Genomic DNA, 14,290 nt, shown 5'->3' with positions numbered 1-14,290 from the left:
AAACGATTTCAGCTTTCAAAAAAAAAGTGGTACTACTATAAATATATTTGGATTGTGCTGGAGAAACAGATTTAAAGAAAAGACATGATTTCTCTCTCCATGTGTTTCCTTCTCAGAGAAAAAACCTATAACATTGTTTTCATGAACCTTTCACAATGTCACTTACAGAGTAACCATTCTGAATATTATATATTCCTTCTGACATTTTCAAAATCTACAGTAAGATAGAGATAATGAATTCTATAATTAATCTTTTAAAATGGGGAATAAATTGAGTGAACAAAACACAATTCTGACCCTTCCAACACTATTATTTCAGTATTATCAGGCTTCAATGACATTCCCTTTCCTCTTTTCCAAAACTGTATTTGACTCCATTCTGTACCACAAATACAATGACTCCATTTTATTCTGCATTAGTGTGGCTGCTGAATCATCTCAGGAAAATAGGAAGGACAGCAATGATACCAATGATACTGAGCAACAATAAAACAGAAGCTAAGCTTAACAAATATGAGCATCTATCAGTATAGGTGTAGCATGCAGACTTAAGAATCATAATACCTAATTAATAAAGGGTGATGGTTCAGAAGCATATCTCCTCAAGACACTGATCTAAAGAAACAGGAAAGGACAAAACAATATGTCTGAAATATGAGGTGTTTCAAAAAAAGAAGTTTTAGGGTTTTTTTTTTAACTTGGAGTTTTAGTGGTATTACACTTGTATTAAAAGAATTTAGTACCTTTCACATATTTTTTCTACAAAGAACTATGTCTGAATATATAGAAATCAATACTTTTAAATGCCAAAATTTTACATACAACATTGATTAGTCAGGCAGAATTCCCAATTTAGGTAGATATATGTATATGCAAAGCGATAAGAATGATGACAGAAAAGATATCTAGTGAGTAGAATATCTGACAACTGCAGAATAAATAAAAAGGACAGAAAGAAACATAATTCTGTAAGTATCATCTGTTCATTCCTCTGTCATTTTAGATGAACTGGTTTATGCAGTAATGGTTTTACATAATAATATACAAAATCAGGGAGGAAAAAGTCACTTCACATTTACAAAGACAAAAAGCCACATTATAATTAGAAAAATATTAACTAGACAGTCTATTCTGGATTACTGCATGTACCAGGTGATTGAAGGCATAAGCCTTCTGGCCTTATACCTTACAATTTACTCACATTTGCAATAATCTCCATGAAATGTGCAGCCTGTCATGTTATATTGCTTAATTAGCAACTTATCAAAATCTACACTATATAAATGCAATTTTATGGATTTTTTTTTTTTTTTTAAACACATATTCACTTACTTTTTATTGGGATAATGAGCTGAGGAATGACAGGAAGAATCTTGTTTCCACCATGTTCTAGCATGTCATGAATTCCTTGACGAGCAAAAAACTCATGTGGAAATGTCATTTCACAAAGGCCATGAAAAAACACAGGCAGATAGGAATTATAGTCCAGAGTTTCTATCTCTACCTGAAAATACAAAATAAATAAGAAAATAAATGCAATTTCTCAATACTGATACAATATGATCAAGCTAACAGATAATTTATGCCTACACAAGTATGTTTAAGAATTAATTTTGTATCATTGCTGAATATCATTAAGTCTCAAATATGGTTTATGGCCAGATATCAAAATACAGAAATATTAGACCTAAAGAAAAGAATTATAATGAATATGCTTACATATATTTTCCATTTTTGATAAGTCAATATTAGATTCTGGTATTCTTGCTTACAAACCTTACTTTGTAAGTTACCTGTAGGAATCAAACCAGCCATTTTAAGAATAATGTTATATTTACTTCAGAAAAATTTGATCTTTACATCTTCACTTGGACACTCGAAAGAACAAATAAGAGACAGAATCCTTTAACCGACAAATATCCAGCATGGCACAAATATAAATATTTTTACAGAATTCCCAGCTTTCTAGAATATTGACTTAATTTTATTTCCTATTAATTTCAGGAGCAGAATTCTAAAGAAATTACATGGGTCTCTACTGTGAAAAAAGGTAGAAAAATTAGGTACCTATTTCTAATAGGAATCTCCCTCCAATCCTAAAATACAAATTGTGTTAACCTTCCCAAGTTATAGACTTTGAAAGGGATTTTGCACACTGCTAGTTTTGTTCCCCTTTCCTTCTTCCACCCACCAGCACTCTGATATTACACACAGTCAGGATAACCAGAGAGAACCAAAAGTTTGCTTTCAGCCTGTCAAATACAGCAAAGTGACTCAACAGCAAAGCACTTTCTCTGAACAGAATACGATCCTCAAAATAATTTGGAGATAATAGAATCCTAGAATATTTTAGCTTGGAAATGACCTTTAAGATCATTGAATCCAACTGTTAACGTAGCACTGCCAAGGAGATCTTATTGCTCTCTACAACTACCTGAAAGGCAGTTGTAGTGGGTGTCAGTCTCCCAAGTAACAAGTGACAGAATAAGCGACTTGAGGAAATGGCCTCAAGTTGCACCAGGATAGGTTTAGCTTGGATATTAGGAAAAAAATTTTCATCAAAATCATTACCAAGCATTGGAACAGGCTGCCCAGGAAAGAGGTTGAGTCATCATTCCTGGAGGTATTTGAAAGATGTGTAAATGTGGCACTTAGGGACATGGTTTGAGACCAATCCATCTCTTTCGGCATCCATTTCCATCTTTAAAACATTGCTTAGCTGCCACCCTATTTTTCCAGTGAGATTGTTTTGGAACTGCATAGAAGCCTCCTCCTTCACAGCTAACAAGCTTTGGGGTTTACACTTCTCTGGCAAATCCCATAGTTAGCAACCATCAAATATACATTCTCTCTTTGCAACCATGATTCATTTTTCTCCCTGCTTGGCTTTGAGCAGATCTGAATCCTCATCTTGCGTGTCTTAACTACTGACTCGACTGCTTCAATCTTTCATGTTGAAACTGATCCATCTATGATAAATGAAAATTAACTGGAAGAGATACTTGAAAGTGAGTCCTTTACATAGGCTGTGAGCATCCCACTATTGGCAGACATAGTGCCATTTACATACTTACATAGTCTCACATACATTGACATCTCTTATAGGAGACTAAAAAGAACAATAACATAATACCTATACACTTATGTGAGTGAAACAAAGTCCCCGTAATGAACCATACAGAAGAAGGAACAAATGAAACCTAAATTTCCTATTTTCACAGTACCTCATATGATGGCTTCTCTGTAAATTTTCATCATTGGCTTTTTGTTTCAGAAGAAAAAATGCGTTTATCAGATGCTTTTAGGATCAATATAGAATCATATAGAATCATAGAGCCATAGAATGGTTAGGGTTGGACAGGAGCTTAAGATCATCTAGTTTTAAGCCCCCTGCCACGGGCAGGGACACCTCACACTAGACCATGCTGCCCAAGGCTCTGTCCAACCTGGCCTTGAACACTGCCAGGGATGGAGCATTTATCACTTCTTTGGGCAACCTGTTCCAGTGCCTCACCACCCTCACAGTAAAGAACTTCTTCCTTATATCTAACCTGAACTTCCCCTGTTTAAGTTTAATATCCCAGGGTCAATTCTTTAGAAAGTTTGAAAATAACTATACTGAGCAACCATGTATGAAGATCTTTACAAAATAAGAACCAGAAGACATTTAAATTCATAAACTTATAGATTTTGTATTTCTTGAGGGCAATCAGCATTATACAGACAATATTTGTGAGATGGCAAAAGAAGTCTGCCCCCAAAGTCAGTAAGAACAGAAGACAGCGAAACAACTACAAATTTCTGGTGACAAGCCTGAGCAGTTCATTACAGCAAGAAACCTCTATCAGGTAAGAAGCGGCCAGGCAATCAAAAAATCGTTGACAAAAAAGCAGGATCAAATGCAGCAATTTTTTCCTGTTCCGTGTCAATAGGATGATAAGATGTCCTTTTCATCTTTTAATTTGTTGTTTATAAGATTATTAGATTGCACTTTTTGTTACTGAATCTTCTCATTTCAGAAAATCAAAACCAAAACCTGCAACAGCTACTTGTGTCTGGGGAAAGGTTTATATGTGAAAGAGAGAGATACAATTACTAATGCATGTGGTTTTTATAAAACTTGGGGTGTTGCTTCACAAGATAAAACATCTTTAGCAGATTATGTCCTTTTTCTTTTTTTAAGACTTCATTCCTTTCACAGGTTTTTGGCAACTCTTTCAAAACTACAAACTGTTTCCATGGACAAATATCTTTGATGGATATACATCCACCTTAGATTCCTGAATCAGGATTTGCAACTATTTTGCTCAAAACACATACAGTGGAATCTTTTCACTAATATCTCCTCTGACTGTATCTATCAGTTATCTCTTCTGAAAGACATGGTATCTCTGTTACTCTGAGCAATTTTTCTCAACTGTTCTTTGCCCTTGAAATATGCTTTTTCTCTTTTAGATATAAATAAAGCATATCTGTTCAAAAGCTTGTCAGTGTTTTTCAATGATTATACGGGTCAATAAAAGATATTACCTGCATCTACCAGCTCTGCTTTACAGTTACACATTACATATACATAGAAATGATATATTAACTTTAAGGTGTATATGATTTCTGGGTTTATAAACAAATGTAATTTTTACATGACACAAAATCCTTAGTATGAAAAAAATCTCTACAAAATGTAAGTATGACAAGCTGTGGATCATAAAGCATTTGTGTGTACTCCTCAGATAGTTCCAAAGCTGTGAGTGGCTGGCAACTGGCATGGCTCTGAAAAGGAATCTGATTTCTAACTCATTTCTTCAAGTGTCAGCTGTCCAGCCATACAGCCAATTTTTACTTAGCATTTTGTGCTCTATAATAACTCCCACAACATGGAAGCCAGAAATATTTTGCCTCTCATTCCATGGTGTGAAAACCCTTCCTTCTGTGTTTAGTATTTAGTTTTTAAAAGCAGCTATTATACAGCTGTTCTGAGAAAAATGTGATTTTTTCTGTTTACACCCACAAAAATTCTTTTGTTTTCCACATCCACCCACAAAAAATGCTGATTAAAGCTCAAATTCTTGGCAAAATTTGTCCACATGTGACAATAAAGCTGCAACCATGGATGTTAAGAAATCTCACAATAATTGTTATGAACTTTTGTACTAACGGTTTGTAAGATGTGATAACCCAGGCTCTGAATTTTCAGTAAATAGGTCAAGCAATAAAAATTGATATATTATGTTAAAATATGATCACACAACAAAACCAATTGTACTATAATCAGTAAAATGTTCTGTTTCATTAAATTTCCATGCTACTTATGCTCCCTAGGTGAAAAAGAAACAACATACAGTTCATAATTGTTGTTTTATAAATATATAACACCAATGCACAAGATGGGAGGAAACTAATGGCAGTATCACAATTTATTTGTCCAGCAGAAAATCTGTTCCTATGAAGCAACTCAGAGTGAGAGGCAAGTCTGCTGAGAAAATGAAAACCCAGGTAAAGAGACTGGATTGTAAATAGCAAAAATAAGCTTTGTGGCTAATCTCCCTATTAGATGACGAAAGCAAGCTATTTGAGAGAACTTAAGGTATAGACGTTTGACAATAAGGATGTCATTGGTCTTTCTTAAATACTCATATTTAAAGTAATCTGGTTCTATAAGGCAAACACGAGTTTTAGAAGGTAGTTTTTAAGATACACATAAGCAACTTAATTTTCCATGTCATTTCACACAACTGCTTATATAATACTATGTCTTTGATATGAGTATCCAAAAATCGGATTTGATCTCCTAGAAACATTACATATAACTGCTTATGTACTCATTTAATGTCTTTATCTAAAGCATTAAAATTAGGTATACTAAAAGAAACTCTGGATTTGTTGATTTGATAAGGAAAACTGGGAGTTTTTGTAAGGATTGTTAATATTTCATAAGGATTCTTTCATAAAGTTCCTTTTAAGATCTGTTTTCATCTCTGTATTCTAGGTTAATGGAAAGAGAAAACCAGAAACATTCTTGAATAGTTTAAGTCTTGAACTTCCTTTCTGACTTTTCTTTCAAGATTTCTTTCAACCTTCTGGTAAGGTTTTGTTTTGTTGTTTTGTTTTGTTTTTCCTCCAATATTCTCCACCCATAATCAAGATGAAGCCTGTTCATTTCTGACTTTTTTGTTCCTTGCTTTTCGTATATTTGTCTCTTAACTCACAGTGGGATCTTAGTTTTAATCTTCACTATGGAGCAAGTAACACTCACTAGCATTTCCGAGGCTCGATTAAATGGAATGTTTAATATGGTAACTTTGCTTATGGTACTTAATGAACTCTAAGCTCAATTCTGCATTCAGTCCCTACAAGTTTTCCAGCAAGAAATTACTCTTTTTAATCCTATTGCTCTCTTAAATGAAGTTGGAACACTAACTTGTAAGTCTGAAAACACTGACTATGGTATGAAAACACTGACCATAGTATGAAAAATTCTCAGGTATGATGTGCACCTGAAAGTAAATGTAGTTCTAAACAAATTTCTCTTTCTAATTTTAGGGCCATATAATCAGTAATTACTTTCCAGCTATTATTTCTATCTGCACAATGAGTTTTCTTCTACATATAGCTCCAAAATGAAGCAAAACAACTCCTTACCCCTGCAGACTAATTGCCTCATATGCCTCTCTCCCTCATTTTTCCACTGCTTTCTCTCAGCTGACACTGTTGCCTAATCCATGTGGATTCTTTTCAAATTCTATGGAAACACTCATAATAAAAAGCGTCCTCTTACTTTTGGCTCATGCTTGATATGTATGGATGAGAAGCACGCCTAAAACAGAAATGATCTGATCAAAATTATTTGGCAATATGGCAAAACTATTCACAATCCAGTGTAAGCAACAATGGTTAGAACTGAATATTATCAAGAACTCTGAATTGAAAATCAAATAGTCTAATTTATGGCATTACAGCAGACATACTCCACAAATATTATCTGGTGAACAACTGCTACTAGCAGTGGTGATGGTCCTGCATATGATAATGAAAACATTTTATTTTCAGTTGCCACACCTGAAGGTGACAATCTAATCTTACCAGGGTTATTGAAGTGAGGAAAATTAATGGTCAACAAGGAGGTCATATTATTCCCTAAATAACTAGAAGATCAGTGATTCTATGAGAAATGGGGGCAAGGTGAAAAAAGATACAAATTTGTGTAAACCCCTCCCCAGCTAGACAGTAAAAAAACCCAACATGAAGTATTTTCCTATCAATGCAACCTAAGAATTGATTTTTATTTGACAAATGGATTCTCAGCTACATGTGTGAATCTCTAACAGTCTGTGAGCTGCCATCCAGAAGATAATCTAGGACATTTCTGGGGGGAGGGGATTCTATGCTTGCATTTTCATAAACCTTTTTCATTGTACTACTTGGATTTAGATTTTGTAAATATATACTTCACTGGTAATATAGATCAGGCAGGTCTTGCCAATATAGAGGAGGGTCAGCACATCAGACAACGAAAACCAGGATGACAAAAAAACCCCTGGATTATGACATGCAATGTTAACGTGACAGACTAATAGCAAGGATTTCTGTTCATCAGTGTAATACAGTAAGAAAGGAAAAAGAGTTGAACAGAATAATTAATCATCATGAGCCACCAATATGATGCAGATATGAAAAGGGAAAATATTTAAAATGTGTAAGATATTTATGGCATAGATAGGAAAGCATTAATGCTAGTACACAAGACAGTTGTGAGAGCTTATCTGTTGTTATCATCCATTTCCCCTACTATAAAATATCCAGATTTTATTCCCATTAATTCTTCATTGGAAATAACAGGGACAAACTGATGTATAGAAATACTCTATACTGAAAAAAAAGGAAATTAAGTGTTGATTTGTTCTTATTTATTTGGATTCTGACCACATTAGATTGTCTGAGTCAACCAATTTCCAAAAAAAGCATGTAAAATACGCTATTATTCTAATAGGGCAAATAGCTGTAGACTACGCTTAAAGGATTGCTTTCTTTTAATTGAGGAGAAGCCTTATAAATAGAAGATGAATGCACCCTGAGAAAAGTGGTCTCTAAACATGACTCTGACAAATGTGGAATGTACTCGCGAATTGTTTCTCTGAAGCAAATAATGGACCACACGATAACCCCAGTGGCAGACCTCCACTACTTCAGAATGTATGCTTATCTAGTTACATTTTTCTTGCTGTTCAAAGACTTGCTGACGCCTTGTTAGCCACACCCAATTGTCCCATTTGTTTCTTTACATGATTTATTATTATGTTGTAAGAGTTCCACAAGCACAGTAAATGTGTAACTTCAGACTAAGGCATTATTTCTCTACATTTTGCTATTCTTTCTTCTTTGCAATTGCCTCATATGAGCATTACATGACGTGTAAAGATAATTTGCGCTTACGATAGCTGTGCAATATTATATGTAGTATACACACCTACTTTGAGAGGTGAATGGGAATTAATGACTCCTCAGGGGTCCATAGCCCCATGGTAGATGAAGTTCCACTCTCAGCTGCAACATCTGAGAAATCCCTTATAGCTGCACTTAAGCACCAGCAAGAAGCAGAGGACAAACTCTGTTCCTTCACTATCAAATGCACACAGGATTATCATTGTGAAGAAGAAACTTTCAGTTTTGCACACACTTAATTAGACACCAGTTATCACCTCTTCTCTGAAAAGGAAAGTAAAGAGGACAATCCTGTCCCAGTAACAGGCAAGGGAAGGAGGCTTGGTAGAGATTAATCCCGCCCCCCTCTAAGGCAGTTTGAAAGCAGACGAACAATTAGGAGGTGGCAGCAAGACTTTCCCATTACCTTTTTGAGGAAGACAGATTGGTCTTCGTTTATTTGCTTCATGCAATATGGAGTTCATTTTAAATTTTATTGGAAGAAGAGTGGATCAATTTTTCCATCCCAACAAAACACATACAATGCAGTTTGTCAGTATAGAACTAATGTGAAATTGAGTGTTTGGAAAAAAACATTCACCCTTTGTTCCAAGAAATTTTTTTTACCATTTTAATAAAATGAAACCTAACACTCTTATGTTATTTTTAAAGAACTAATTCTGAAGGTAAATAAGGAGAGAGTGTCAACTGATTCTATCCTGTTTTGAAAGCTAGTGCCCAAATAATTGTTTTTTTTTGTTTTGGTTTTTTTTGGCATTAATTTCTTCTCTCTTTGCCAATTAATCACGCAAAACTGTCTGTCAAATTAACTTGAAATTTTTTGGTCTTAATAAAAATAACAGAAAACCAAAAAATTAGAGATAAACATTGGAATAAAAGCACATAGAAAAACGTGTCTGTGGGAAAAGTTAAAAACAACTATCTGAAGATTTACTTTTTCAAATAATTAAATCACAGCACAAAATACCAGAAAACCTCCTACAATGTAATGCACAACTAGAATTGTATATCCATCAAATTTTGTTGTAAGTTTCAGACATACACATAGTGAAAACCTGGCAGTTTTTTGGCTTTAAAAATTGTGGAAGCTTGTAAAACATGTCATTACAAGTTATCATCTGCATTTTCACACACAATATTTTTTAAAAATGTAATAAAAATGACGAAACCAAATGGTTCAAAGGCAAATTAGAATAGGGATTTTTCTACCTCAAGAGCATTCTACAAGACAGTTCCTATCAGCTTCTGACTCTTGACATTTATCTGTAGGCAGGAAAGTGGGTAGAATGGCCATAATAAATAGAATAAAACAGTGGTACTGTGTTCACTCTCCCCAAAAGCAAAGAAGAAAAGATATTTAAATCATTTAAGGTGAGTCTACATTAATATATTACTTTGAAGACATTACGCAATTTCAAAGTTGATCCAAACAGGGAATAGCTGTATTTTGCAACAAAAGGAAATGTGCAGCAAGTGTGTTTCTGTACATGAATGCGATTAAGCTATTTTTTTTAAGTCTTTCCCTACCAGGATGCTGGGGAGGGACTCTTCATCAGGGACTGTAGTGGTAGGACAAGGGGTAACGGGTTCAAACTTAAACAGGGGAAGTTCAGGTTAGATATAAGGAAGAAGTTCTTTACAGTGAGGGTGGTGAAGCACTGGAATGGGTTGCCCAAGGAAGCTGTGAATGCTCCATCCCTGGCAGTGTTCAAGGCCAGACCGGACAGAGCCTTGAGCGACATGGTCTAGGGTGAGACATCCCTGCCCATGGCAGGGAGGTTGGAACTAGGTGATCTTAAGGTCCTTTCCAACCTGAACCATTCTATGATTCTATGATTCTATGATTCCTTTATTCTAAGCAAAGTAAAGGGGTTACTGATGGTTCCCTGCAGGAATAGACATGTTAAAGTCTTGCACACAATTCCAAAAATGTATTGCCATGGGGGATTTCTAAGCATTGTCAGAAGAAAGAAATATCATGGCTATGATACACCTGTTCCAGTCTGCAGGTTTTTAGGTTTTATTCCTATACCACAAACACTGGAAAAATCTTCCCTCCCATTTTACTAATCTCCAAAGATGTAACTGTGTATTTGTGGATAACATCATTATTAAGCAAGAAAAACTGCACAAAACAGGAAAGCAGACATAGTCCACAGTCTGATCATTCATTTCTTATTATATAATCTTATTGATTTCACACGGCATTTGGATAATATCTCTTAATGAGAACAACCTACTTTTTATGTTGATTTTTCAAAAAGAATCTATACTTCTCAGAAGTATAATCAGAATTCTACATGCATAAGAGCCCGGTGACTAAACTGGTTGTCTCATAAATTCAGCAATAACTGAGAAGCTGGTTTAAAATGGTAAACTAAAATTTTTATATGTCTCTTGCTCTTATGAAATAGCCTTGCTAGACACAGAGCAGAAATCTGTACTCTGCAGGTTCAGCCTGTTGAAAGCAATCTAAGGCACAGTTTTCAGTTAACAAAATAATTAATAATTGCTTTAAGTTAACAAAATAATAGATGAAGAATATCTGGCTCTGTAGATATTGCATTAGAATTTCAAAAAGCTTTCAATAGATTCCTTTTCAGGAGATTATTAAGTTAGTAGCCACAGGAGGCAAAATGAAGTCCTTTCATCAATTAAAAGCTGGTTACAGTAGAAGGAGCAAAAGGCTAATGGTGGAGTGCCCTGGGAATTAGCAGAAATGATGCTGCTTAGTATATAATCACAGGCCACAACAATTTTAAATTAAAAGTATTACTCAGAATCATAGAAATTATGGAATATTGCAAGGTATTGAAATTTGCTGACAAAATGATTTACCAATGTGGTAAAGATATGCAAGACAGAAAAGGGAAAAGTACAGATTATTTTTGCAACTTATAATGCTGCAGCTTCTGGTAATTGCATCGATTAATATTAAGGCTAAATCATGTTGATAACTATGCAAACATATAGGAAAGGTGGTTCTTCTCTCAAAAAACTGTAGTTAACAGTCTGGTCTGATTTGTAAAAAGCCGAACCTGAGGCAAAGTTCAACAACACAGGCAGTATTAAGAAAGACTACTTTCTAATATGGGTACTTTCTTGAATCTATGTTTTTAAAGTCATTTAAAAAAATTAACAATTTTTAAAATTTAATTTTTGTGATGCTTTTTTTCTAATTGCCACCATCTTGAATCTTCTGAAAGCCATAAAACATTCTGAATTGTGGAATACCATTTTCTAAGAAGACTCAAAGTGATTATACATACAGTGTCAGCCAAGGCAAGAAGACAAAGATTTTAAAGGACTCTAGTAACACCATCTTCTCCAAGAGTTTCAGGGGAGAAGTTCAGTAAGTTCTTATAAAAAATGAAGCTTATTTGGGAGGAAGATGGGACCAGTGAGAACAGTTCTCTATCTTTAGGTCCAGGGCTCCCCTTGCAAGACGTGCTCTCTGCTTGCACTCTCAGAGGAATGAGGTCCTGCTTTGCACGTTCTCCTCTTCCAGGAGGAAGTTGTTTGCCACAGAAGGTCAGGTTATCCTCTGGTGACTCATTCCGGTTTTACTAATGTCACATTGCCGCTACAATGTCTCATAGTGGTCTACTTAGGAGTTCTTGACTGGAGCTAAATAAAAGTTTCTGCTTACTGAATAGAATTATGTGAGCTGTCACAAAGAGGAGTGCTGATCACTGAAGGTTGGTGAGCAACTTCAATTGATTTTGGATGAATTTAAGTTTGCTACTTTTGGTTATACCACTTCCACAATTAATCCTATGGACACAGAAGCTGAGATCTATAATATTTTAAATGCATATAGTAAAATCTAAACTATATATAGCACGGGTTCAGATGAGGGAATAACATGTCACAGCAAATTGTGTTACATAAAATATGGCAAAGCAAGTCATTACTGTCAACACGTTTGCTGAACTTACTCCTAAAAGGAAATCAACACAACAATATCAGTTTAAAAATCAAAACACTGACATCTAGTCAATCTCTTGCCAGACTTAACTATTCCATTTTAAAAATCAAGTCACAAATGTAAGATGCACAAACTAGTGGACGCTCCTCCACTTCCTAGAAGCCCTAGCATGGGGGTCCTAACTGATATTTATTTTCATAGTAATTAAACTTAATGAAAGAACAAATATGTGTAAAGGTGACCCAGTCACACAGGACTTCTAATTGTGTTTCTCTAGAGCTAATGTAACTATATAACAAACCAAATTTCAATTGAGTTCAAGAAACTGTTTAGTTTGCACAGTTTGCTCAGTATATGTATTGTAATGGTATTTCATGTAAAAAGGCATCACAGTAATGTTTAATACTATTTTGGATATTATATATGGTGAAATGTATAAAAACTCTAATTTTTCATGAGGGTGGATAAGGTTATTCCAGTAACTGGAATATTTTAAGATGTGTGCCTCTTTAACATCTGAATTCTTCACTTTCCTGGAATAGATTATAGACACTAGAAGAAACACATTTCCAGCAAGGGGAAGTCAAGCATACATAAAAAGTGCCTGACCTACCTTGTGGCTTCTTCAGAGCCACAGTAACTAGATTAAGCTCTATAGTGACTAACAGGATCTCTTAAAAGGGGAAACTCTGGTTAAATCCTTACTGATATTTAAGACCTAGGGATTTTCAGAAAAAGCCAAGAACCTGTAAGGAGCCTGTGGCATATGATGGCAAAGTAATTGTATAACTGATTGTCTCTTGAATGACAACTCTTGCAAATCATTCCCCAACTTTTAAAGTGATCTAGTGGTTCATTCATTTGGGAATCTGTTCCATCCATTGGCCTGATAGTCTCATTTGGTTCAATTTCTCACGCATGAAAATTACATTCTTTCCAAGTGAAAAGCAACGTCTGAACATTTCCAGATAACAATCCAGAATCCAGAAAGATACTAAAATACATTCTATTATACATTGGGACAGTTACTACGAACGCTGTATATCTAGGCCAGGAACTCTTGCATCTTACCAACAAAGAAGTTATTCAATCAAATCTTCTGAGACAAGTTGGAGAGAGCACGACCAAAATGTGTTAATCGTCACTAACTTCAGCAATAATACAGACGAAAACCAAAACATTCTCAGTGCCTGTAATTGTGTCTAAGACGACGCATGGACCGATATCAGTTTTGGAATAGAGGACTTCTAAGAACAGAGGTCAACCATCAGAAATCCTTTGTCCCATGGTCTCCAAGGGTCCTGGGTGATGGCTCTGAAGTTATTTCACGTGTTTCAGTCATGGTCCGGTGGAATGAAATACCTGAAACAATGTGCTAGCAATGCTGAAACGTCTCCAGAGGTAAACTGCAGACAGGTGAATCAAATACTAAATGAACCAACTCCAGACATTGACAAAGCCTCAGAAATGGAAGGGAATACTGCACCATCTGCTGGCTGATACCAAACATGTGAAGGCGTTGTCCTCTCTATTTCAAGAGTGAACTGTGAAACAACATAGTCAGGATAAATTTCAGTGCCAGATTTTGGAACAAACCAATTGGGCAACCACAGAAAAGCAAAAATCCTCCCCTTATGAAAATCAATGCTATTCCAAATAAGTCTAAACTCAAGAATAGCACACAGTTTTCACAACTGATAACCCACAGGATGACTAACAAGTGTTTGCATGAACTACATCTATATTTAAAAGCAAAATAGGGGAGGAGTCATTCTCTGAGCCCAGTAGTGTGGAAGAGATCATTTCTACTCGTATGTGCCAAACAGGGTGGTTGCCTTTAAATTGTATACAGTGAATAGTCTCAGTAGTTGATTATTCTCAATCATGGATGAGCATTATCTAGGCAAATAAGCCCCAGACAGA

At 35.2% G+C, this 14,290-nt stretch overlaps 1 protein-coding gene across 4 annotated transcripts in view; it reads right to left on the bottom strand.

The window, feature by feature from the left end:
* Nucleotides 1-14,290, bottom strand: part of PACRG (parkin coregulated) — a 230,906-nt gene that overhangs the window by 105,470 nt on the left and 111,146 nt on the right. For all 4 annotated transcript variants that reach the window (XM_030499720.1, XM_030499722.1, XM_030499721.1 and 1 more), the window contains exon 4: nt 1,333-1,504. In XM_030499720.1, coding sequence (XP_030355580.1) covers nt 1,333-1,504 — 172 coding nt within the window. The remainder of the gene's footprint in view (nt 1-1,332; nt 1,505-14,290) is intronic.

This window comes from Strigops habroptila, chromosome 10 (assembly GCF_004027225.2).
Source record: "Strigops habroptila isolate Jane chromosome 10, bStrHab1.2.pri, whole genome shotgun sequence".
Classification (NCBI taxonomy): domain Eukaryota; kingdom Metazoa; phylum Chordata; class Aves; order Psittaciformes; family Psittacidae; genus Strigops; species Strigops habroptila.
This window is presented reverse-complemented; position numbering and strand designations above follow the sequence as displayed.